This window comes from Sphaeramia orbicularis, chromosome 6, assembly GCF_902148855.1.
Source record: "Sphaeramia orbicularis chromosome 6, fSphaOr1.1, whole genome shotgun sequence".
Classification (NCBI taxonomy): domain Eukaryota; kingdom Metazoa; phylum Chordata; class Actinopteri; order Kurtiformes; family Apogonidae; genus Sphaeramia; species Sphaeramia orbicularis.
Window position 1 is genome coordinate 40,543,934 of NC_043962.1, and position 26,040 is coordinate 40,569,973.

A 26,040-nucleotide genomic window follows, 5' to 3' on the forward strand; every position below is an offset into this window, starting at 1 on the left:
CACTGATAGTGACAATAAACTGTGGTCATACCTGCTTCCTCAACTGCCTCTTCATATGTTAATTTTCTCCTTGTACTTCCAACAGCATCATGTTTTAGGTTGGAGGTTCTGTCAAATATTATTTCACCTATAAAGAAACAGAATGCACAAACAACAAGGTCAAATGATTAACAAGTTACTATACTTAGATAATAAACTCTGCTGCTTGACATTTCTTACTAATGCTCATTATAAAGCTGCAAAGTATATAAATATAAACAAGCATACGTCACTCTTGTATAACACCAAAGGAAATATTGTAACCTGGAACTGATTCTTGTTAAGTATCATAAATAACCTAAATATTTAATGGTCATACTATAACGTAATAAAATCTGTCTTTGATAACATTACTATATGAAAAAAACTGCATAACAATAAACTAGGATGCAAAATGTCAGTTTTCAAATTAGGATAAATGTTGTTTTCATCTGCTCATTGCTTCCATATTATGGAATCTTTGAGTAAATATCACAAAATAGCATTTAACACTGCCTTTAAAAATGTCAGAATCTCCTGAGTGAAAATCAATGATGAAATCAGGGATGAAACAACTGTCAGACCCTTTACTTGATTACAATCCCTAATGCCACACAGTGAAAATACTCTGTCACAAATAGTTAAAAACATATTAAAGTAATATCAGTCTATCATCGTTATACTTTTATACATAATGCTTTTCTCACTTCTGCATGTGCTTTACTACTGCACATGAGTAATTATAGTCATGTTAGTTTATTCAACAAATTAAATCCAACATGATTTTTAAGAAGTAGAATTTACCTAAACCATAAAAACATTTCAGTTAATCACAAACTATGGAGATACATTGTTTTCACTGTGATGCAAAAAAGTTAAGTCAGAAGCACTATATCTGTCTCTGAACTGTAAACAGGGTGCATAAAATTGAAGTTAATAAGAATAAAAGCAGCTCAGACATGTGCTTGTGCACAGAATTCAGGTACAAGTAATTATCTTAGGTAAAAACTACTAGCCTAATACAGTTTTCTTTTATCTAAGAGAAGAAGATAAATCTTTATCTCTAAGCTTTAGCGATCAGCATGATTGTGGGCATGCAGGTGAGTGTAAACCTGTTCAAGGATCATTTGAGTTAAGTTAAAAACATAGTAAAGTTTATCAGCAAAATAAACTCTGTCCCTGTTTTACTATATCATATACAACGTTTTTCTCACTGCTGCATGGATGTGTGTTATACCTTTTACTACAACACAGGTGTATTTTTCTTACAGTAATGTTGCAGTTATATTAAAGTAGTATTAGTTTTCACTGTGAAGCAGTAAAGTGAAATTGCCCCTAACATGTAAAAAGCTGCATAAATGGAAGTCAATTTGAATAAACATGTACTTATGCACAGTACTTGAGTAAAAATAGTTCAGACACAAACTAGCCAACTACTAATACCACTTTATTTAATCTAAGATAATATGATGAATCTTTTTTCTCCCAGCTTTAGCAATCAGCATGGTTTCTGTGGATGCAGGTGAGTGTAACAGTACCTGTTCAAGGATCATTTGAGTTAAGTTAAAACATATTAAATTTTATCAGCAAAATAAACCCTGACACTCTTTTACTACATCAGATACAATGCTTTTCTCGCTGTTGCATGTGTGTTATACCTTTTACTACAACAAAGGTGTATTTTTCTTACAGTAATGTTGCAGTTATATTAATGTAATATTAGTTTTCACTGTGAAGCAGAAAAATGGAGTTGCCCCTAATGTGTAAAAAGCTCCATAAATGGAAGTCATTTAGAATAAACATGTACTTATGCACAGTATTTGAGTAAAAATAGTTCAGACACAAACTAGCCTACTACTAATACTACTTTATTTAATCTAAGATCATGAAATTAATCTTTTTCTACCAGCGTTAGCAATCAGCATGGTTTGTGTGGATGCAGGTGAGTGTAACTGTACCTGTTCAAGGATCATTTGAGTTAAGTTAAAACATATTAAAGTTTATCAGCAAAATAAACCCTGACACTCTTTAACTATATCATATACAATGCTTTTCTCACTGCTGCATGGAAGTGTGTTATTCCTTTTACTACAGCACAGGTGTATTTTTCTTTCAGTAATGTTGCAGTTATATTAAAGTAATATTAGTTTTCACTGGGAAGCAGAAAAGTGGAGTTGCCCCTAACATGTAAAAAGCTCCATAAATGGAAGTCATTTAGAATAAGCATGTACTTATGCACAGTATTTGAATAAAAATAGTTCAGAATCAAACCAGCCAACTACTAATACCACTTTATTTAATCTAAGATAATATGATGAATCTTTTTTTTCTCCCAGCTTTAGCAATCAGCATGGTTTCTGTGGATGCAGGTGAGTGTAAATGTACCTGTTCAAGGATCATTTGAGTTAAGTTAAAACATATTAAAGTTTATCAGCAAAATAAACCCTGACACTCTTTAACTATATCATATACAATGCTTTTCTCACTGCTGCATGGAAGTGTGTTATTCCTTTTACTACAGCACAGGTGTATTTTTCTTTCAGTAATGTTGCAGTTATATTAAAGTAATATTAGTTTTCACTGTGAAGCAGAAAAGTGGAGTTGCCTCTAACATGTAAAAAGCTGCATAAATGGAAGTCATCTAGAAAAATACTGTGCATAAGTACATGTTTAGAGTAAAAATAGTTCAGACACAAACTAGCCTACTACTAATGCCACTTTATTTAATCTAAGATAATATGATGAATCTTTTTTCTCCCAGCTTTAGCAATCAGCATGGTTTGTGTGGATGCAGGTGAGTGTAACTGTACCTGTTCACGGATCATTTGAGTTAAGTTAAAACATATTAAAGTTCATCACCAAAATAAACCCTGACACTCTTTTACTATATCATATACAATGCTTTTCTCACTGTTGCATGTGTGTTGTACCTTTTTACTACAGCACAGGTGTATTTTTCTTACAGTAATGTTGCAGTTATATTAAAGTAATATTAATTTTCACAGTGAAGCAGAAAAGTGGAGTTGCCCCTAACATGTAAAAAGCTCCATAAATGGAAGTCATTTAGAATAAACATGTACTTATGCACAGTATTTGAGTAAAAATAGTTCAGACACAAACTAGCCTACTACTAATACCACTTTATTTAATCTAAGATAATGTGATGAATCTTTTTTCTCCCAGCTTTAGCAATCAGCATAGTTTCTGTGGATGCAGGTGAGTGTAACTGTACCATCTGTAGCTCTGTGTCAGTGATCGGAGAGTTTGATGCAAAACTTTACCTTCATCCGAGTCCAGGTGGTCTGGCTCCAGATAACCACCGGTGAGAAGCGGCTCCCGGGTCTCTGCCTCTCCGGAATACACGTGATAGGACATGCCTAAAGTCGGATGTTTCTTATAAGGACACTGTGGGCTGATTATGTGCAAACTGCTGCCCTAACCAGGTCCATATTTACCGCTGGAACCAGTGGTGCTGCGGTCCCATGACAGGCTGTCTGTCTGTGGTGCTAGCTAACAGGCTAACTGTTACCTGACTGTCAGGGAGGACCAGGAAGTAGAAACGAGAGCAGCGGTTTGCACGTCCCACCGGCCGTCTTCCCGACTCTTTTCTGGGGGTTCAGACCTTGAAGTGAGCTAGCTCTGGGTGTTTAGCAACGGTTAGCTTCACATGAGCAGCTAAAGGAGACACGTCCGTCCGTCCGTTCGTCCGTCCGTGCGTGCGTCTGTCTGAGTGAGTCTCGAGCCGAAGGGAGACGATTCAGTTGACGTTACCTCCCCTTGTGTTTTAAAAAGATTGAAGATGGCGACCAGCTCGGAGCGCAGTCCTCCTCCGTTCCCGGACTCCGAGGAGCAAGATGTGCTGGACACTGAAGAAGTCGCAAACCGAGCCACCGACGACGACGACGACGATGGGGAAGACCTTTTCCTGAGCCCGGTATGGCTGAATGAAGTTATATGTAATTTCCCGCTAGCTAAGCTGCGTCTGATGTTGGTGACATGAACAGAGCTAACGTCAGCGAAGTAAGCTAAGGAGGCAGCAAAAGTTTGGAAAAGGGGTCGAAAATGGGGTTAGTTTTACCATACGGGAAACAGTCAACAGCTAATATCATTCCTTACTGTCATGTCAGGTTTTGTTGAACTTCTAACATTGACTGTAAGTTAAATTATCAAAGCACCGTGCGGTTTTAACAGTAAAATTCACCTCTTCGCACTTGATATCAAATGTAGCTTCAATCAGAGTGTGGTGATTTTTTTTTTGACAGCTCCATTACTGTTATCCTCCTGGTAAGTTGCATCGTTTAGAAATGCCCCACTGTGATTTGCCCCACTTAACACTCCACTTGAGTCTCGTCTGTTATCTGCAGTACTTGTTTTTTTGGTGTAGAGTGTCATTTGTGCAGGATGCGTTTGTGAAACTTTCACCCTCTGAGGTTAAGTTTCACCCCCGTCCCAAATCTGAAGGTTGCTTCCTCAGTATTTGGTTTGCAGACTTTTTTAGGCCATGCATAAGCAAACCAACTGGAATTGAACATAAGAAATTCGCTGGGGATTACATTTCCTCGTCTCTATGGAAAAAGTGGTCTTATGAGGGAGGTGTTGGTGTTAATTCACGTTTATTTGGCCGATGAAATAATTGTTGAATGGAGATTAAAAGCTGGCCCTGGCTACCTCCTGTCATGTGAGTGGGATGTGGTCACATGGTCAGAACCCGGATGTTTTCCCACAGTCAAAGTTCAGAGGAAAGAGTGAAAAGTTGCTGTCTTTGATATTTTTTTTCACTGTTGCATGGAAAACATTACTCAGCAGTTCTGGATGTTACATTTCACAGAGGCTGACGCTTTAGAGATGTTTGGAAATGGACCAGATACAGGTCATATGAGTGGAGTCAGAGTGGCTTTTTACATTTTTATAGAACTGTTTGTCAGCTGAGTTGCAACAGTTAGTTGATCAGACAGCTGGCAGGAAAGTGATCCGCTTTTTTTTCTTTTTAATTGTTCACTTTTTTGTGATTTAATTTTTTTTTTTTTTTTTTTTTTTTTTTTTGCAACATATTGCAGTTTGCCTGTTTCTGGTTGCAGCTTCTTAAATGTGGGAAACTTTTCTTCATATTCACTGGTAGGTTAAATTGAGTTTTTAACCTTGTGAACCTTTTCTTACCAGTCTCTGAAACTACCATAAGTAGTCACTACTTATTTGACAGCTTATATACTTCAATTTGTCACGCAGGCGTACTACTTTTGGACAGACTAGGCTTTCTATCACTGGGACTGAATATTGGACCAGTTTACCACTCAACATAAGAGACTCACAATCATATGCCTCCTTCAAATTACAACTTAAACAATGGATGAAGGAAAACCAAGCCTGTGACAAAGTAGATTGTCCTCACTGTGTTTTGTGTATTTTTATTATGTTTTGTCTTTTGTCTGTTGTCTTTCTTGTCACCTGCCTAGAGACTACAGGTGGAAATTAGCACTGTTAATACAATCTGGCATATTTACAGCTTCAACTTATGTAGATGTGCATTAATGTGCACTGTCCCTAATGGATAAATAAATAAATTTAGGCTTGAATTCTAAATAATTTAATTGAACAATATTTTCTCTGATGCACATTGTCTTGAAACAGGTTGCTATTCCTCACCTTCACAAGTATTTGTCTTGGCAAGTATAGTGACTAGTATCTTGTAGAATCTGATGCATTGTTGAAGATTAAACTACTCATCAATTCATTACAGTGCAGCACTCTATTTCTCATGTTATACTTTAAGTACATATTGCTGCTAAACCTGCTGTAGTTCCACTTTTAGATTTTTATACACCTCTATTACCTACAGTGGAGTTACCACTGGTATACTTTCAATATAGTTACCAATCTCTTGTCTTTGATAATAGTTCCTAAACAACACTTTTTTCCATTACTAGTTTCCCATTTTAACAAAAATATCCTTATATTATGTATTATAGTATAAATCCACACATTTTTATTTGGCTTATTTCAGTTGGTATACCCTACAAGCAGTTTTAAAACATGAAAAAGCTATGTCTCACATTTAAAAGTTGTTAACATAATGTTCTTATTAAAAAGGCATGAAAGTTGTCTGCGTATGCGACTGATGAGGTATCCTTGAAACTGGCATGAACAAGACCCGGCATTTTCAATATAGTATCTGAGTAGTTCATTCCCTGCTATAAAAGTACTAACATTTGTCACTCAGCTCTGACTATAGTGCTCTGTTTTATGTTAGTTAGAGAACATCAAATACTATAAATGCAAACAAACTACAGCTTTACAGCAGTAGAACATTTTAACCTTTTATGAAGGTAGGGTTTATTGCGGGACTTTTGGACTACGCTACATTAGTCTTGGCTGTTGTAAATGAAAGGAAAAAACAGGAGCTTTGTTTGACTCTCTCTGAAATCCAGCTATGGCAGGTTATTGCTTTTTCTTTTTTCTCCCCAGAGGCGTAGTTCAGAATTCGCCAGTATGATATGCCACCATGCAAATGAGGATAAAAGCAAACACAAGGTCGCTTTGTCATAAATCTACATTTCCGAAAAACAGGCAGCTGCAACTACTTCTGCTTCTCGTAAAATCCAACAAAGGCATCCTAAAATGGGAAGAACACTGTTGTGGAGTGTTTAACCACTCTACACCTGTGGGTAGGATAAGGCTCTAGTTTAATAGAATAGCTTAAGAATGGTTTCATCCTCATGAAAAAATAACACTGGAAGCTTTTTTTTTTTCCTCTGAAGCATTTGGTTGCAGGAGTTACTGATCAACATTTTTAAGCTTTGAAGTATGAAAGAGTTTAATGACAACACTTTAGATGCTGTTCTTTAAATACCTTAATGTTTGCTCCATCAATAAACTGACATTAATATTCACTGGGTCCAGTTTCATCATATGTAAGAATAGATCATTTTAAACAGCCTTTTACGATGTTCTTGATTTTTACAACAGTCAGTCAGAAAACACTGAACAGATGGATGATTGTTATTGACCTCTTTTCCCCCTTTCCTTTAGACCAACCAGTCACTGGCTGAAATGGAGCCCACACTGCCACCTACATCTCAAAACAGTGATTTTTTAATACAGCCTCCCATTGATATCATGAGTGATCCTTTGATTGATCCCATTATTAGCCCAGAGGAAAACAAACCAGCGGCTGAAGTTGTCAGCGAACCCTCGGATGATTTTGTCGATTTAACAAACAATGGAACCGACAGTCCTGATGACACAGGCACTGCAGATTCAACGAAAGACACGAGTGAAATCCCATTAGATGAACCCTCAGATGAATTTTTTGACATTTTGGGAAGTGAAAGTGGAGCACCACAAGAGGAAGTAGTGGTAGCAGACGTTACGGTTGAAGCTAGTAAAAGCGAAGACACAGATCCACCTCTTGATGATGAAACAGGAAGTAAGGTTGAACAGGCAAAAGAAACTTCCACTGATCCAATTATTAACATCACAGGTGATCTGCCCGCGAGTGATACACAACAGCCACCCACAACCAACAAAATTGCCGACCCTTTGCTTGACCTGTTTAGTGATACTCCAGCAGTTGATGCCAAAAAACCCATTCAGCCAATACCTGACCTGTTTGAAGACGAAGGAAGTGATTTGTTCACAGAACCACGACAGACTAAACCTGCCAAGCAGCCCCAGAAAAGCCTCTTCGGCGAACCTGATGAGGATCTTTTTGCCGAGCCGCTGGGTGCCACCTCAAAGAAAACCATCAGCCAAGAGCCCAAAACTGTCACACCCAAACCTAGTGGTGACGGAGGCGACAAAGGTGCCAACCAACGAGAACCTGCTGATATCTTCACGGAGGAAGCCGTCATCACGGCGCCTACTGTCAGCAAAACCCCTGGTGCCACCTCCAAGACCAATGGGGTCCACTCTGAGGAGGACACCGATATATTTGCTGGTGGGTCCAAAATATCAGCTCTGTTAATATTAAGATTTCTGCTGTATTATTTTTGTTAATTTAAGTGTGGCGGACAAAATTTCACAAGTGTTGCAAAGGTTATAATAGATTACAAATTACTATAGATTCGGTTAAAAGTATAATATGTCATCTAACTATTTTAACACTTTGTAAAATAGCTTATTATATTTGATTACTTTTCTAACTGATGTTTTGAGCTTGGTAATAAAGCTAAAATGCCTCAAATAATTGAAACCAACTACTATAAACCACTATAAACAGTCAACACTGATTATTGATAAATCTGTGTAAAAGTTACAGTAATAATATTCTAACCTTTTTCTGATTCGGAAGGAAATATTGTTGTAATTCCTAGCACTGCAATGAGTTCCTTTTCCACATGTAAGCTTTGTATGTAAAAAAAATATATATTTAGATATAACCCTTTTTTTTAATCACCAATATCTTGATTAGTGAATGTGCTTCCTCAGTAACAGTTTACAGTGACATTTATTTTTGTATGTAGTAACTCTAATTAGTTATTTCCCAGTACTAATGTTCTCTAAATAACTATACTGTTTTGAGGTGTGTCAGTCTTCAGTCTGTTTTTCGTGTCTGTCAGTACAGTACAAACAACCAAACATGAAGAGCTCAGACAGTCCAGTCTTTTTTTGTGTAGACTTGTTGTAGACATTGACTGTGAGCTGGAATATTCACTGCATTCATAGCATATTATTGTCAATCTCTTTCATTGGCTTCCTGCCTTTGCGCTACTTCTGTATCAAAATAACAGCATACAAAGCTCTGAAATTTAAAAAAAAAAAAAAAATGTTTTCTGAATGACAGCTATGGGTCTGTATCAATTAAAGGAACTACTTGTGAGTTAAACCAAACAGAGCAAAGTGCGCCATGTCTCTATGATCTAGATCTTGAAAATAAGCCAAACTAAAAACATTCAGAGTCTGTGTTTATGCATGGAGTTGTGTATTTGTTTTGTCAAGGCCAAAATCTTTGTTTACCACAGTTTTTGGTCTTGTCACGTACAGAAAAATTACAAAAATGTAGAGCACTCCTGCATACCATTTGCACAATTTTAGGATGAAATTCCTTTTTAGTATTTACTGGCTGAACTGGTAATTGTAACATTTGGTCCCTGCCTTCTATGGTGTATATTTCAGTATGAGTCTGAGAAAAACCATCATCCCCAAACTCCTCCTGATAGCAGCAAAGATGAAAGTTGATGACACACTGTAGTATCCACATTAGCAAGTTGTTTCAACTTGTGAGGGCAATAATCAAGGATGTCTCACTGCACATTTTCATTTAGCTGATGATGATTTGAGTTTGTTTCTTCTTTAACAGAAGCCACAGTGGAGCTTTCTCTAGACAGTCCACACAATGAAAGAAAGAAGGATATGACAGCCAAGCCGTCTGCATCTGCTCCCTCCCTGGCGGCAGCAGCAGCAGCTGCCAGTCTCACCAAGCCCCAGTCTGCTGCCCTGGAGGAGGTACGTATTGACTCACTGACTGAAATACTTATACTGCAACAAAGTCACTGAAAACTTATTAAGCAATGTCTATATGTCCGTACAGTTCATCCTAACATCCACACCATCCTGAAATGTTGTCATGTTAGGAAACAAAGTCTAACAAATCTCAATTTAGGAAATGTAAATTCTTTAAATTATGTGTAAAATTGAGAACATAATATAGATTTATTGTTGTATGACTCAATGGAAGTCGGTAAATATTATTTTCTACCAGAGAAATGATTCAGTTGAAAGGAAATGATGTTGCCTGTTCAGTAGAAATGCCTGATGACAGCAGATTTTCTTTGTTACAGTTGGAAGAAGAGGAAGAGGAGGAAGAAGAGGATGACAAATTTGAGATTAATGTCTCTGTCACCAACCCTGAAAAAATAGGTGAGTATTTTTTTATTTGTATTTTAATCTGTTCCCTGCAGTGTGTCTGCATGTCATGTAAACAGATTTTAACTGAACATTTAATTTGTATTTAGGGAAAATGCAGCACCATGAAGTAAATATCTGCATCAGGTTCAAGTCTCTTTCTGCTCTGACTCAGCAGATGCCTTTCCTTTTTTTGTTTCAGGGGACGGGATGAATGCATACATGGCCTACAAAGTATCCACAGAGGTAAAATTCTGTTAGTGATTGGATGTTTCACTTGGATCAGAAATGATCCCCTCTTTTTCTAGAGGAAGTGAGTATAGTTAGTCATAAACTATGTGCTGACAAAAGAAATACTGGTCAGTGTGTTGTAAGAGAAACACCCATTCTAGTGGTTGGAGGCAAACAGAGATTACATAACACAGTTTAAGTACAAGTAGGCTAGTATTTAACAGTCTCACCAAGTTAAGCCTAGAAAAAACACAATTTTTTACATTTGTCATATTGCATACAGCTTTGATTTCTTTAGATTGTTAGAGTGTAATTTTTTACATTTAAACATGACACAAAAATATATAGCATGAATAAATCACTACCTAGATCAGTGTTTCTCAACGGGGGCGGTACCACCCCCCAGGAAGTGTTAGGACATCCTCAAGGGGTGTTTGGAAGGAGAAACTTGAAAGGGGGGTGCTCCAGCACAAATAGGGGGCATCAGTCACTGTTGCATATTACAATATTATACATCACTCGCCCCCCCTCTCAGTGTAAGGAACCTGTGTCTGACGTATGACAGAGGCACATACTCACTCACACACACCCCCCAAACACACAAATTAGTTTTTGAGGTAGCGCCAGGTGGCCAATGATGAGGTGAGGGGGGCTTTACCTACTGAGCTATATAACCCACCACCACGTCCTCTGCAAACAGGTCTGTCACGGTGGCAGTTTTTTTTATCGGGGGTGGGGGGGACAGGAGGCTCCTGATACCGTTAGTGGGCGTTTGTTCATAAAGGTTGAAAAACACTGACCTAGATAATAAAAGGCAGCAAAATCATTTATATTCTTTTACTTCATACTGTGAATCCTCACTACAGTGTCTAATTATTTTGGAAAGTTTGGGGTGTTTTGTTCTGGATGGTGTTTAAACAAGCAATCCAAGTTTCAAAAGAACCATTCTGATCTGTGGTCTGTGTGGGCTCGTCAAGTTACATCCAAGTACTAGTACAAACAATTACTACCGTACCTGACTAAAGACAAACAAATAGACACACAGATGAGATTTTATTAGTTAGGGGATGTTCTATCCACTCTTCAAAGTTTCTGATCACATCTTTACAGAAATGCCAAACTAAGGGACAGTCCTACAGTCGCGGAAAAAAATATTAGACCATCAAAAGTCGCTCTTAAATTAAACTCTTATGAGCCATTTTTGTTGTTATCATTATGTTTGTCCAAACAAATGTACCTTTAGTTGTACCAGGCATTAAAATGAACAAAAAATTGAAGAAAACAAGTGGCGGTCTAATAATTTTTTCTGCGACTGTAGATACACACTCTCTTCATTGTTAGTTTCAGGCACCTGTTGTCGGTTTGTTATGTTAATTTTGAATAGTCTAAGAAGTGTAAAGCTGGATAATACACTGTGTGGTTTTCAGCTGTTTAAGACAAAATATGAGAAAATATGGTTATCTTTAGTTGTGCATTGAAAAATCCTGTGTCACACTGTCAACCTGGTCAGTGATCAGCCCCATTGTTAGACATTTAGGATGACTGACTTGAATTGTAACAACTGATAAGAATTCCACCTTGAATTTACATAGCTACTAATACTAAGAATAAACTTGCCAAATGGGCATCTCATCCTGAGCTATAACCACTTCCAGATTCATATTTTATCACCACTTTTGTAAATGTGTGATCCTTAGCTCAGCTTCATTGTTTACAGCTATAGGAACACAGATGGACTGCACTGATGTTAATTAATTCTTTTACATTGGCTTACATGGTAGCCTGAGTGTCACAGTCTGTGTAGATATTGTACTCTTTTTTTCTTTTTGTAATGGATCAGCTTGTGTGTTGTCTCTTTGTTAGTCCAGCCTACATTTGAGATTACATTTTGCCATAAATCTGTCCTGATTTCAGTTTTAAGATGCCTTTGCCATGTTACTCTCAAAACATAGAAACAAAGTTGGTGCTGTATATCGTCTCTAGGGAAAATGGTTATAATGTTGATGAACAGATCAACAAAGGGTTAACAGAGTATATCATATCATAATCAGTCATAACTGCCCTGCACCTACTATCCAAACCAAAGTTCATTCTGGTTTAGCTTCTCTTACTTTTTCTTCCTAGTTCCTAGAATGTAAGCTGGTGTCATATTAATTTAAGACTGTCAGATATTCTTCTCTGGTTAATCATGTTTGTATCTTCTACTGAATATTGACCTGAGTTTTACTTGTTAAAGTGGCCTGTACTCAGTGAAAACCATGTGTCCTCTCTCTGCTTCAGACCACACTGCCGATGTTCCGCACCAAAACATTCACAGTGAGACGACGCTTCAGTGACTTCCTCGGCCTGTACGAAAAGCTCTCTGAAAAACATGGACCAAATGGATTCATTGTGCCTCCGCCACCAGAGAAGAGCATCCTGGGTAGGCACAGTGACTGCTCTGTTTCCCTCTGGTGCTGGATGTTCTTATCTCTTTCAGCTCTGAGAATGAATATTGTCTCACACAGGTATGACGAAGGTGAAGGTGGGAAAGGAGGATTCCTCATCTACGGACTTTGTTGAGAGAAGGAGGGGTGCTTTGGAGAGGTGAGCACTATTGAAAAATATAAAACAGGAAGCAATTCATGTCATCTAGATATAGAAAATAAAACTAGTGGCAAAAAGTTGTGTCTAATAAATCTGACCTTGAATTTAGTGCATACTTTAGTAAATATGTTCATAATCATGTAGCCATTCCAGTGTAGAGAAGATGTCTGTAATTATTTTCATTTCAATTATGAAAAATATATGAGAAAATAAAAAGAACACATGTAATAATTAAATAGTAGCTCATGAGTATCCATGGTGTAATGTGATTATATCTGGGGGGAGTATTGTTTACAAGATTTAGACATTATCACTTGTCGTATGTAGAATTCATACCACAGCTAACAATCAGTTTACTTTACTTGAGGTGTTTTATAATTGTCCTTAGTCAAATATTTTCCCTTTCTACTCAACCAGAATCCAAAAATACCATCATATGCAATTTATGATCAGATTGAAATTAATAGAGCATCACATTCATACATTTGACACATTGATATTTGCAAAAATGTATATCATTTTTGATGCGATAAATCTCTTATGTAGCCATTTTGTCATTCAACAGGTACCTGCAGAGGGTGGTAAATCACCCGTCTCTTATCCAAGATCCTGATGTCAGAGAGTTTCTGGAGAGAGAAGAGGTAAGAGCTAAAACTGAGTTCAAGCCGCTGCAGGGCTGGGGTTCTTTTGATGTGTTCTTTTGACTGTTTGCATCTGAACTCAGAAATACTCTCCAAATCCCACTGGTAATCTACTTTAACTATCTTCATTCAAGCTATTAATACATTTCTACTAAGTATCGTGAAGGTTGTACAGGGTGTCCATGAAGTCTCTTTACAATTTAACAAATTTATTACAAAAGCAAATGACTAGACAAAGCTGTGGAAATTTCTACATTTTCTACAAAATAAAAAGTAGATATTGAAATTTTTTACCTCATTTAATACGCCTCCATATTGACACCATTTTTTGCACGAAGCAGATTTAGACGATACTGAATTCCTTGCCTTGTTGGCTGTTTCATAGCCTCATCAATGGTTTCAGTGGCAACAGTGATCTTCAGGACGTTGATGTCCCATGTCTTTGTTCAGTATACTGTATTTTAACATAACCTCATAGAAAGTAATCCAGGGGAGTGATATTTGAGTGACGGATCATCCACTCCTCCCTTTATTCAACACTGTCACCGTCTCCATAAATTTCTTATGCCATGCGAGAATTGACAGGTGGATGTCTTCCAAACTTAACCCTGTAGTTTCACTGAGCCTCTGTATCCGGTTTTGTTTCAATAAACCACAACACACATTATGCCTTTTCCTGAGGAGTAGCCATTTTTGGGGGTTTATTCAACAGAACCTATTTCAGCAAACTTTGATGACCACTGAGTACATCGAACAAATGTGATAAACATGTTTCATCAATTGCTTTTGTAATATTTTTTTAAATTTTAAAGAAACTTTGTGGACACCCTGTATGATTCCTGTGCTGCTTGACTAACTAGCATGTTTACATTGAATACCTTAGGTTTGTCATGTGTAGTTTGGTGACTGCTGCATCATAATATGTGTGTGTTTGTCTTCAGTTACCCAGAGCAGTGAACACCCAGGCTCTGAGTGGAGCTGGCTTCCTGAAAATGATCAACAAAGCAACAGACGCTGTCAGTAAAATGACCATCAAGATGAATGAGTCGGATGTGGTGAGTTCTGCTATAAACAGATTTCCGTTGTAGGCTGGTGCTCAGGTACCAGATCACTTCAAGGAGGTCTTTGGCTGAGGGCACATTGAGGACACTGAAACACTGACACCACAGGATGACTGCTTCTCTACGTAGAGGAGAACAGAGCTCTCTTTGTTTTGTTTTGGTTTTTTTTAGAAAACTTTGAGGCACTAAAAATATTCTCCTTTTGTTGTCAGGACAAAGAATGAAAGGTTGAGACTTTTGACCAGACAAATACAAAGGAAACTAAATGCTTAGCTCATTCTCATGCACTGAAGAATCATGCATTATTGAGCACACCTTTTTGTGTCCAGTCAGTCATATTTGTTTGCTATGGTGTGATGTAATGTTTGGTAAGCTACAGAATTAAACTAGAAAAGCACTCTGAGAGCGCAGACCTCCGCCAAGGCAGATCAGTCACACACACACACACACACACACACACACCCCAATCACCACCAAAATTTAATCATTTTGTTCCTTGTGCCAGTATCAACATTTCCTGAAATTTTCATCTAAATCTATCCATAACTTTTTGAGTTATTTTGCACACCGACAGACAGACAGACAAACCGATGCCGGCAAAAACATAACCTCCTTGGTGGAGGTAACAAAGTCATTATCCCCCAAATACTGAATGTAAAACCAGTTATAAAAATGATCTAAAAGGGAACTGAGCTGTAATTTTTAAAAATGATTTAGCTTAAGTAGTCTGCTTCATAATGTTCTAGAGCTCTGTTTTCACCTCTTTACTGGGCCTTTTACTGGCAAAAAAACGTGTAAATATGAAAGCCGCAGGATGATCTAGATCTGTTTGTGTTTGTGCAGTGGTTTGAGGAGAAGCTGCAGGAGGTGGAGGCTGCAGACCAGCTTTTCAGGAAACTTCACACTCTGGTTGAATCCCTGGTCGTGCACAGAAAGGGTGAGTTGTCTTTGTTTCTATACTCTTCTCAATCTCATATTAGCCAAAAGCGGAACAATATGGAAAATGCAAATTAAGAAATGAAATTGGTATTAAAAGTTACTTTGTTGTTGCATCATTCTCATATAGTCTATGAAGAAATAGGAGTCAGAGACCCTGTGCTGTGGTTCACTTGTTAGAAAAATAGGACAAATTACACCTGAAACACTTCATGACTTGGTGTCTTCAATCACTTAAATTTCTTTTAACTGCTATTAAAAGAAATAACACGAATTTTAAGAATCAGAATTTAAGTAAAGAAAAAGAAAAGGCAATAAATCTCACTGAGTGAAACAGCAGATAATGTTGTTTTTCAATGTAATACAGATAATTTACTAATCATTACTTTTAGTTATATTTTTAATTTAACAAACTGCCCCAGCTTCTTATGATTTGGATTGTACTCCAAAAAGAAAGCCATTTACACCATTTTTAATGTTGCAGTCACTGTTTGTGTCATTTGTGTGTGATAATATTAACTCCCACTGGGTGATTCCACAAGATTTTGTTTGTAATGACGACATAGTGCATCATATTATGTTTCTTCCACTGGAGGTCACTAAAGTCAGAAATGAAAGATGCTGTACAATGGTTTTAAACTATCTCTGCCTGTCTTTAACGCCTTCAGGAAATATAAACTACAGTGTTGTCTGTGCACTGATTCAAATGCCGCATGGTCTGACCTGGTCTTCCACTGATGACATATTACACACATTTTCATCTCTTATGGTAAACTCTGGATAGAGCTGACATCTGCATGAACTCTCTCTTTTCCTCTCCAGAGCTGTCGCTGAACACAGCGAGCTTTGCCAAAAGTGCAGCGATGCTGGGTAGCGCTGAGGACAACACTGCTCTGTCCCGAGCCCTGTCCCAGCTGGCTGAGGTGGAGGACAAGATGGAGCAGCTACACCAAGAGCAGGCGGCCAACGACACCTTCAGCTTCGCTGAACTCATCGCAGATTTCATCCGGCTGCTCGGAGCCGTCAGGGTATGAATAGGATTAGAAAACAAGTGAAGTGGAGCAGCTTTCAGATTTTTGATAGTATGGAAAGTAATTTGTGCAATAATACACTACCTTTCAGTATTTTGATTATGTACCTAAGATATTTTTAGTATTTTACTGCACTTCTCTACAGCAGTGCAGCATGCGTTTGTACTATCACTGGTCTTTGAGAAGAACGTATCTCTAAATAGTCAAGGTTTCATAAGTTTAGCTTTAGTTTTGTGACAATGCATTTTCCAGTGAATGCAAAGGGGGTTTTCAAGAGTTTATTCATCTTAACCCTTTAAGACCTAAAAGCATCTACTGATCTAAAATGTTTAAGAACATATGAACCATTAATTTTATCAATACAGTGAAATAATTCATGTAAAATGTAGATTCCAAACATCAGATGTCTTTTTCAGATGCATCTATAGTCTCTGTATTGAACATGGAATCACTGTCTTCTGCAGCACTGGTTCATGTGCTTAGACAAATTACCACGATTGTAGGTGCTTGTTTTTATGTTGAATTAATGATATATTTTTCTGGAAAAGTCATGTTTCCTTCAGTTGTCTCTGTTTTGATTTAATAACCTGGGAATTTCCTGAGCTTTTATGAACACATACATGGTCAGTAAATTAAATATAGGAAAATACCTGATTTTCACTGGAAAAAATGCGAAAGATAGTATTAGAATAAATGATGATAAATCACTTAGTAATGATAACTGTAGAGAAAAATTCATTTGGAAGTCGCCACAAAAAATAGTTGAGGGTTTTTATGGGTTAAGGAGGAGAGACTTAAACTCAACCTGGTCAAGGAACACTGAATCTTTCAATTACTCACAAACTTTCTAAATCAACACATTTGAATCACTTGAAAAGTACAATAGTTACCTCTCAGATATTAAGTTAGATACTCAAAGTGCAAGCACCTCAAATCTGTGCTTAAATGCACCAAGCAAAAATATAAACGCCCCATGTGATAATTTTTAATACCATTAGGTGTTGCACATTATATTACATCATACACACTTTATTTTGTTGATCAACTCAGATTACTGTCCGTTAGAACAGGATAGTGGCGTCTGGCATTCAGGGACATTCATGTGGACATGGTGGGGGCCAGTTGAAAGAAATCCCCACCCAGCTGTCTTGTGTGTCCACCATCGGCTTCCTGTAGAGCGACACTTCGTCTTCTCATCGAGTTAACAAGGTTGTCAATTGTGGCCTGTGGAATGTTATTCTAGCAGCTGTTCTGGTGGACATCCCTGCAACAAGCATGCCAACGGCACGCTCCAGTATGATTTGTGACAGCTGTGGCGTGGTGACATCTGATGAACTTTGACATTTTGAGGTGTCCTATTACAGGGTGCTTGTGGAGGTCTTGAAAGTCTTAAAAAGTATGGAAATTTGAAACGCTTTTTTCCAGACCTTGAAAAGTCTGGAATGTTGTGTGAAAGTCTTAATAAAGTATGGAAAAAAGTTTCTCTCATAGTCAAATTTTAGAGTGTGCACAAAGGCACATAATCTTGTAAGATAAGAAATACATGAGGAAAGTACATAAAAAAAAAAACAATAGGATTTCTCTAACTGGTCAGTACTGGAATGATTCTAGTCAAACTTGTTTGTATATCATAGCACTTTTGTGATTTTCATATGTTTTGAAAACTTTTCTGTCAGTAAAACATAATTTACTATGAATTATTCATTCATTCATTTATTAAAATTAACTTTTCTACTACACACAACAGGTACAATCTCAACTAAAAAAGTAGGCACACAAGTATAAAAGTACTTAAAGTCACGGTGTAGGGGGAAAAAAATAGTTTGGAAGAGTCTGAAATTTTTATTTGGATAAAGAACAAACACCCTGTTTTATAGTCCCCAGTATAAGGAGTGTCTGAGTAACTATTAACGCTATTTGAGCAGTGTCTGGACAGGCCACACCTGTGTTAATCACTGGATCACTGAGGAAGTGCTCACTCGCAGAGATGGACACAAAGTCGGTTTACAAATCAAGAAAATTAACCATGTTTCACAATAGTAAGACATTGTGAGCTCAGTTTAGGCCGGACGTCTCATTTTACACAAATACTGTACATGAGGAGTTGATATTTTTGCTCAGTGTTGTTCATTGCACACAACTTCGATTCTTTTCACAACAAAAGTCGAATTTCCTTGAAGACGGTAAAAGCCTCAATGTATTTGTGATGCTTGTCTGAACAATAGCGTCTGCTTCATGGCTAAAGTCATCCCAATGTAAACACGGAGTATTCCTGTATGTTTGTGAACTCACAGGGGTCGTTTGATCACCGGATGAAGGCGTGGCAGCGTTGGCAGGATGCACAGTCCATGCTGCAGAAGAAGAGGGAGACAGAAGCCAAACTCCTGTGGGCCAACAAGCCCGACAAGCTGCAGCTGGCCAAAGAGGAGATCGTTGAGGTACGACACAGGCCAAAATAAACATGGGACATGTAGCTCAGGGCCTTCAGATAACTCTGAGGGGTTTGGACTTGATACTTGATGTGGCCTGTCTAAGATCAGGGATTTCAAAGGTCCAGAGGTTAAGATTAAGGAGGATCTAACTGTCAGGGTTTGTATGGGTGCTTGAAATCCTTGAAAATACTAGAATTTCAATGTTGTGTTTTCAAGGTCTGGAAACCACTTTATTTTAGTTTAAGTGCTTGAAAGTGCTTGCGATTATAACTCTATGATGTGATTTATCTATTTATTTTTAACATTAACTCTGGCAGGTTAGATGACAAACCAAAGCTACTTACAAAGAGGTGATACATTTTGAAAAATAAAAACTTTGTCAAAAAAGAAAATTACCTGGTGCTCGCAGGTCGACTCGGTACATTTTTATCTTAATCTTTGGGTCGGTGTGAGTGTGTCAAGTGGCTTCCCATTTTTTCCTTTAATTTCTAAACTTTTTGCTCTTATAAAACATAATTTTAGATGTTCATAGCGTAATAAAATGTACATCATTGTGATTTAAAAAGTGGAAAAAAAATAATCATGAGTGTATATATATTCCTGTAGATATGTATTTTACTCCAGAAATAAGGTGATGTGCTGGAAAAAATTGAAAATAACCCTTAAAAGTACTTGAAAAGTGCCTGAATTTGACCTTGAAAAATGTGTTTGAAGCCTGAACTGTAGAAATGGAGAGGATTCAGGCCAGACTACAGAGCTACAACAAACAAACAACACACAAAATGGCACAGTATATGGTCTAAAGAAACATTAATATTTACAAGTTGGTTTCATATGTATACAGAATATCCTTTGTTGTCAGCGAAGGAGCCCTCATTACATCCTGTAGAAGCTTCTTTCATCATCCTGTAACAACAGACATTTTTCTCTTTTTTCTTGTAACTCGTTCTTTGGTTCTCAGTGGGAGGCCAAGGTCACACAGTACGAAAGAGACTTCGAAAGAGTGTCGGCGACCGTGCGCAAGGAAGTTATTCGCTTCGAGGTACTGATGTAACCCTCAGTGCTTTTACATCAGGATTTAGGCGACTGGAAATGTTCACCACTGACCTGAATTTGTGTTTCCTCTTGCAGAAAGAGAGGACGAAGAATTTCAAGAGACAGATCATTAAATACATGGAGTCTCTGCTTCAGTCCCAGCAACAGGTGAGTATCCAACACCGACACGTAGGATTAACATAATCTAACAGGGTTCTCGGATAAAAAGGCAGTGTTTATGTATAGTCATAATTTTTGTGTCTTGTTATAAGATTTGAAGAATAATTAAAGAGTTTTAAGTGTTTTGTTTACGTTTTTAACCCTTTCATGCACGAATTATGAGAACCTTAATCAAAATTTTTTCCAGAGTGTTTTTATTCCTCTTTAGGCATGAAGAAAACAATGTGATAGAATTTTTTTCTTCTGAAAAATAAATAAAAATAATAAAAAATAAATAAAAAAAAAATTTAAAAATACATTAAAAAAGGTAATAATGACAATAAAATTCTTATGAACCTATTTTTCATGAAGTTGCAAAAATATCCACTCAGCTGCACACCACACGTTTAATTTTTGACACACAGAAACATGTATTTACTGATAAATTGTGTGAAAACTGGGGAAGGCTTGTGATTCTGGGGGTTTATCCTCAGGAGAGATCTACATAATGTTACCAATTCACGTCAGAAAAGACATGTAGTGTCTTAAAACTTTAATAAAGATATGTGTAAAAAAACCAAAAAAAAACAACAAAAAGAACAACAAAATCCATGAATATACAAGAGAACAGCTGTTGAATAGCTGTCCACTGTAGTGACCACTATGCATGAAAGGGTAAATATGTTTTTAGAATTTACGGTTGGTTGAAAAAGAAATTAAGATGAGAACTGGATTTAGGTTTGGTTTTGGTCCCTGGATTTTCTTTCTTTAAAATATAAAAGACAAAAAATGAAAAACGAGGCACTATTTTTATTATCAAGAGACAAATTTAAAGAAAGAATCGGCCTTGTGATGAACTGGTGACATGCCCAGGAATAGGATGCAGTTCATGTTTACCCGTGAAAATCAGGTGTTTTCCAATATTTAATTTACTGATCATGTAGAAGTGGCTTTTCAGCTAAATTTATCATTAAAAGAACATAAATCAGGGTTCCTGCAGGTTTCTATAAGTCATATTTAAGACCTTTTTAAGACTACTTAAAACAGAATTTAATGCCTATTTCACAGCCATTCTGGCAACAAGTCGTGACTCCTAGAATTTGGGAAAATGTGTTTATTTACTCCAACACCTTTATTCCCACTGTTCCGAGTTATTTCTCACCAGAGGCTGCAAAGTTAGTATTAACTAGTTCCTAATTTCAATATAAATTGTCAGGTTGGAAAGGGTGGACCTACCATATCAAATTTAATACCTTTTTAAGACTTTTTTAAGGTATTAAATGCAGATTTGGAAATTCAAGACTTTTAAGACTTTTTAAGACTCCACGGGAACCCTGATAAATACAAGTGTCTACAACCGCTGTCATTTATCAAACCATTGAACGTCCAAATGGGTCATATCTGATGACCATGAGAAACTTTATTTTACCTGAATTATTTACATGTATTGATATGATTATTGGCTCAGTTATTAAACTTTTTAGATGAGTAGATGGTTTTTGTCACCGGTGGCTGTTTATGTTTTTGAGGGTTAATAAAAGTAGGGTTTTTGGAACCTCTCATCCTTTTTTGACCATGAAAAAGAAAAATGCCTTGTATTTCAGTGTTTATGTTCAAATAAACGTTTTTTTTTTTTTTTTTTTAAATACTATTTCTAATTTAAAAATCTAGTTACTGAAACATGATGCCTACTCGCATGTTAAAACCACAAGGTTCTGGCGGGGTCTTAAAAGTCTTGCATTTAATGCCTTAAAAATGTCTTTAAAGGGTGTTAAATTTGATATGGTAGGTCTTAAGTTATGTTGCCATAAACTTGTTGACTGTATTATTACCTCCGCCAAGGAGGTTATGTTTTTGCCAGCATTGGTTTGTCTGGCTGTCTGTCTGTCCGTCCGTGTGCAAGATAACTCAAAAAGTTATGGACGGATTTGGATGAATATTTCAGGAAATGTTGATACTAGCACAAGGAACAAATGATTAAATTTTGGTGGTGATCCGGGGGAGGGGACACTGATCTGCCTTGGTGGAGGTCTGCGCTCTCAGAGTGCTTTTCTAGTGTTTAAATGTGTTTGTTAAATGTTCAAGATGCAAAGAAAGTAATGTTATTCTACTCAGTTCCACCTGTTACAACCCAACAATTTAGACTGAAATTAGGAACCATTTATCATGAACTTTGCAGCCCCCGGTGAGAAATGACTCGGAACAGTGGGAATCAAGGCACTGGAGTAAATAAATAGATTTTCCTAAATTCTAGGAGTCACAAATTTTTGCCAGTATGGTCATGAAATGGGCAATTCTGTTTTAAGTAGTCTTAAAAAGTCTTAAATTTATCTTGTAGAAACCTGTAGGAACTCTGATCCTAAAACCAGAGAAACTGAGATCATTATTTATGGATAATTTTATCAAAACTGTCCCTTCTTTCTCCGTTTCTCTTTCCTGCAGGTGATGAAATACTGGGAGGCGTTCTTACCGGAAGCGAAAGCAATCGCCTAATCCTCGAGCACCAGCCTTTTGGACGACTAAACAGGCTGCCTTTTTCTTATACACTTTACCTCTTGCCTTTAAACCAAGGAAAATGCGTGCATTGTAAAGGGAGAAACAATCAACCTGTTTTTTTAATCACCTTTAACATATAGCTCTGTATTCTATTGTATTAATAATTGTATATTTTCATTTAACCTTCCACAAATATTTTCGTATTAGATGAAAAGAGTTTGCATATACAAAGCTGAACGGACACATGAAAAGCTAAAGCATCGTTGAATGATTCCATTAATTTTCCACGTGAGAAGGGAAAGGAAGCGAGTGCGTTGTTCTCAGGATTTTCCACCACGTGTTATCAGGAGCTCCTTCTCGTCAGCGGTGGTTAATTGTTTACATCGCGGCTGCTCTCTCATCCTATATTTCTGGGGACCCAGATGAAGAAAGTGGCCAATTTCAATCAGATTTATTTTGTCTTTCTTTTTAGCGACACAAAGGGATAAAAGAGTAAAAAAAAAAAAAAAAAAGATTTCTGAGCACTTCCACGAGGTGGATAAAGTACTTAAATACCAGCCATGTTTTGTTTTTTTTTTGTTTTCGGATAAATAAGTGGTGACGCTGAGGGGGAGGGGTGGAGGGTAAAGAGGCAGTAGATTAGAAGGCTGTTGGTCAAAGGTTGCATCGTAGGTCAAGCTTGTGGGTTTTAGATACAATTTCAATCATTGTGAAAAATTTCCTCTTCTAACTACAGACGTTTGTGCCTTTTTGAATTCAGACTGGTGTCGAAATATAACGCGGTGTGGGGGGGAAAGTGGCTGTGGGCGTGTCAGCAGCCGCTGTAGTCTAGTGTCAGCACTGAGGTCAAAGAGCCCAGCAGTGTTTTCATCTGATTCACACATTTGTTACTAATGAAGCTCTTTTTTTTTTTTTTTTTTTTTTTTTTTTTTTTTTTAAATACAGACTTTGCAGTGCATACATGTTCAGGATGAGTTTTCTCCATCCAGGCGTCTTTTTTTTTTTTTCCCATTATTATTTCAAATGAAACTCACTCAAATCCATCAATTCTCAGCATGTTTTCATCCAGCGTGGTCATCGTCGTGTGTTTTTTTTCTGCATAGACTTCACACTTCGTCAAGTAAAGCTTCTAAAGGCAACAGTGACGCAGATCGGAGTCAAATGAATGCTTACATCTTTACTCTGGATTAGCCGATGAAGCAAGTTTCAAGTCCCTGCATGAAACACAAAGCTGACCGAATCGCAGCAGCTTTAGTGGCTTTTCTTCGGTCAGTTGCTTACTCAGATATTTTTCATCAATCCCCAAACTCAAAAACAAGTTCAACTCAAGTTCTAACCATTTTAGGATAACTTTAAACTATTTTGTCCATTATTAATTTATCTGCGATGGTTTGTGATTAATCATTTTGCCCCAAAAAGTAGCATCAGATAGAAATTTTCATACTTTTAAGATAAAGAAAAGCATGAAATCTTCTTTTTTTCTCTCAAGATATTCTTCAACTGTAATGTTTTCAGTTCAGTTGTTTACATTTGTTATTCAGCTCTGATAAATATGATTTCTAATAAATTGAAAGCACGTAATAGTTCCTTAAAGGCCAACACTGTGCCCGTTACGTCGACTCGTTTGTGATGAGAATATTGTTGAAATGTGCTCATGTCAGTCAATCTAATGCTTCCCCCGATGCCTCTGTCTGTAGTTCGATGACAGACCATGAAAACAGACCTGCGCCAGCGTCTTTCGATTACAGCTTTAATTGCACGTTTTCACATTCAAATCAACCATCATCGGTTTTCATTTAAAAAAAAAAAAAAAAAAACATCGCTAAATGAAAAGACTTTTCTTTGCACGGAGTTTCTGTTTTTGATGTGCTTGTTTTCAGCTGAGACGCAGGGGATCGTTTTTTAGGCGGCGCCTTACTTAAAAGCGTTTCTACTCGGGCCTCGCACTGTATGTCACATGACCTGTCAACGTGCTGAGCGATGTCAGCAACATGCACTGTGTCATAGAAATGTCTTCTAAACAAATCAATAAAAGTTGCACTGTTTACACTTGGAAACATCTCTGCATCTCATTATTTTTTCCGTATGTTGCTGTTAAGTGTCAGGAGATAAATTCTTTGGGTTCAGCTTGTATTAAATGCATCCACCTCCATTATTCTCCTTGTTCGTAAAAATATCTTGTACCTTTGTATATCACTTTCTTTCTTTTTTTATTTGACCAAGAAAAAAGCTCATCGAGATTAAAAACGCCTTGGCCAGGACACTTTTGAAAAAGACAGCAGCAGAAGTTACACTAAATAGATATCACAGCCATACATCCACACTAAAAATATACATGAAACCAAGGTTAGAATGATGATGATGATGATGAAATTCTTTGTTCAGTCATCATCACATCACATAATAATAGAACCAGTGTCAACAACCACACTTCAAACATTACAAACATTACCAACAGGTTAATGACTGAAAAGGCACAGGCAGAAGCAAAATGCTTACATTAATGCCTGTCCTACAGAACAAATTCAGCTACCCAGCATCCAATATAGGAAAAAAAAACAAACAAAAACAATGTATCCAAGCAAACACACAAGCAAAACGTAAAAAGGTGAAAATAAACCAGAGAAATGGAAAACTTAACCACCATATTAACGGTAATTTAATGTAGAATCAAAAATAAATAATTTACCTATTACTTGTTAGAGCTTAACAATTGTATCCTTCAAAAATTGCCTTACATACCATTTTTTTAAAATATCAAAAATGGGCTACACGTTCTTAAATCCATGCTGGCTTCATTCCATAGTTTAACTCCAATAACAGATATACATCTTTTTGTCTCTTTTTTTTACCTTTTTGTATAACAAATTTACAAACATCTCGCAAATCATATTTAGACTCGTGTTGAGAAGAACCTTTGTACACAGACAGGGAGTAACTTTAATTTGGCTTTATACATTATTTGCATTATTTTATAGTAAACCAAATCATTAAATTTCATAATATGGGATTTCATAAACAATTCATTAGAATGTTCATAGTAACCAGCCTTATTAATAATACGTATGGCTTGTTTTTGTAGGAGGACTATAGTATTTACAGTTGTTTTATATGTCAAGCCCCACACTCACACACAATATGACATATAAGGGAGTACAATAAATTATATGTAGTGCCTTATGATTGAGTATATTTCTGGACTTATACAAGATTGCCATTGATTTTGCAATCTTTTATGTATCTAATATGTAGAATAGTTTTGGATTTTTCATTATAGTTTAGTTTTCTTTAGTTTTGACTTTTTTTTTTCTCTAATTCAGTTAGTTTTAATTAGTTTTTAGAGCAGGTTTGCTAGTTTGTATTCATTTTCGTTTTTTTCTAAATGCTTAGTTTTAGTTTAGTTTTAGTATTAATTTGAGTTTTGTCATATCTTTTCTCTTCTTCTCCGTTGTATTCAAATAAATCCCAGACAGCACTCTGCTGCTTTATCCCGACTTTAGTCTCCATATTTCCAGGTAGAGTGGGGACCAGAAGACGACTAAACGACAAGTGACGGACCGTCAAGTGTCGTATG

The 26,040-nt window shown here is 36.9% G+C and overlaps 2 protein-coding genes across 4 annotated transcripts in view; one reads left to right on the forward strand and one right to left on the reverse strand.

The window, feature by feature from the left end:
* Positions 1-3,638, reverse strand: part of sv2 (synaptic vesicle glycoprotein 2) — a 19,467-nt gene extending 15,829 nt beyond the window's left edge. The window contains exons 1-3 of the mRNA XM_030136433.1: positions 3,548-3,638; positions 3,300-3,395; positions 32-127 (exon numbers count right to left, since the gene is read on the reverse strand). Coding sequence (XP_029992293.1) covers positions 32-127; positions 3,300-3,393 — 190 coding nt within the window. The 5' untranslated portion in view covers positions 3,394-3,395; positions 3,548-3,638. The remainder of the gene's footprint in view (positions 1-31; positions 128-3,299; positions 3,396-3,547) is intronic.
* Positions 3,558-24,523, forward strand: snx1a (sorting nexin 1a). Of its 3 annotated transcripts, none has more exons than XM_030136432.1 (16): positions 3,558-3,646; positions 3,811-3,952; positions 7,045-7,951; positions 9,314-9,459; positions 9,795-9,873; positions 10,061-10,104; positions 12,370-12,511; positions 12,597-12,675; positions 13,241-13,316; positions 14,258-14,371; positions 15,221-15,314; positions 16,136-16,341; positions 18,639-18,782; positions 19,738-19,818; positions 19,908-19,979; positions 22,413-24,523. In XM_030136432.1, the coding sequence occupies exons 2-16, from the start codon at positions 3,818-3,820 to the stop codon at positions 22,461-22,463; spliced, it is 2,370 nt and encodes a 789-aa protein (XP_029992292.1). In that variant the 5' UTR covers positions 3,558-3,646; positions 3,811-3,817; the 3' UTR covers positions 22,464-24,523. The 3 variants fall into 3 exon arrangements, with proteins under 3 accessions (XP_029992292.1, XP_029992291.1, XP_029992290.1); XM_030136431.1 differs by having other exon boundaries at positions 3,594-3,674; XM_030136430.1 differs by having other exon boundaries at positions 3,609-3,952.
* Positions 24,524-26,040: the final 1,517 nt, after the last annotated feature.

Coding starts and splice junctions, on each gene's coding strand:
- snx1a (XM_030136432.1), top strand. CDS start 3,818: ATGGCGACCAGCTCGGAGCGCAGTCCTCCTCCGTTCCCGGACTCCGAG. Junction 13,317..14,257: donor AGTTTCTGGAGAGAGAAGAG/GTAAGAGCTAAA, acceptor GTTTGTCTTCAG/TTACCCAGAGCAGTGAACAC. Junction 18,783..19,737: donor CCAAAGAGGAGATCGTTGAG/GTACGACACAGG, acceptor TTTGGTTCTCAG/TGGGAGGCCAAGGTCACACA.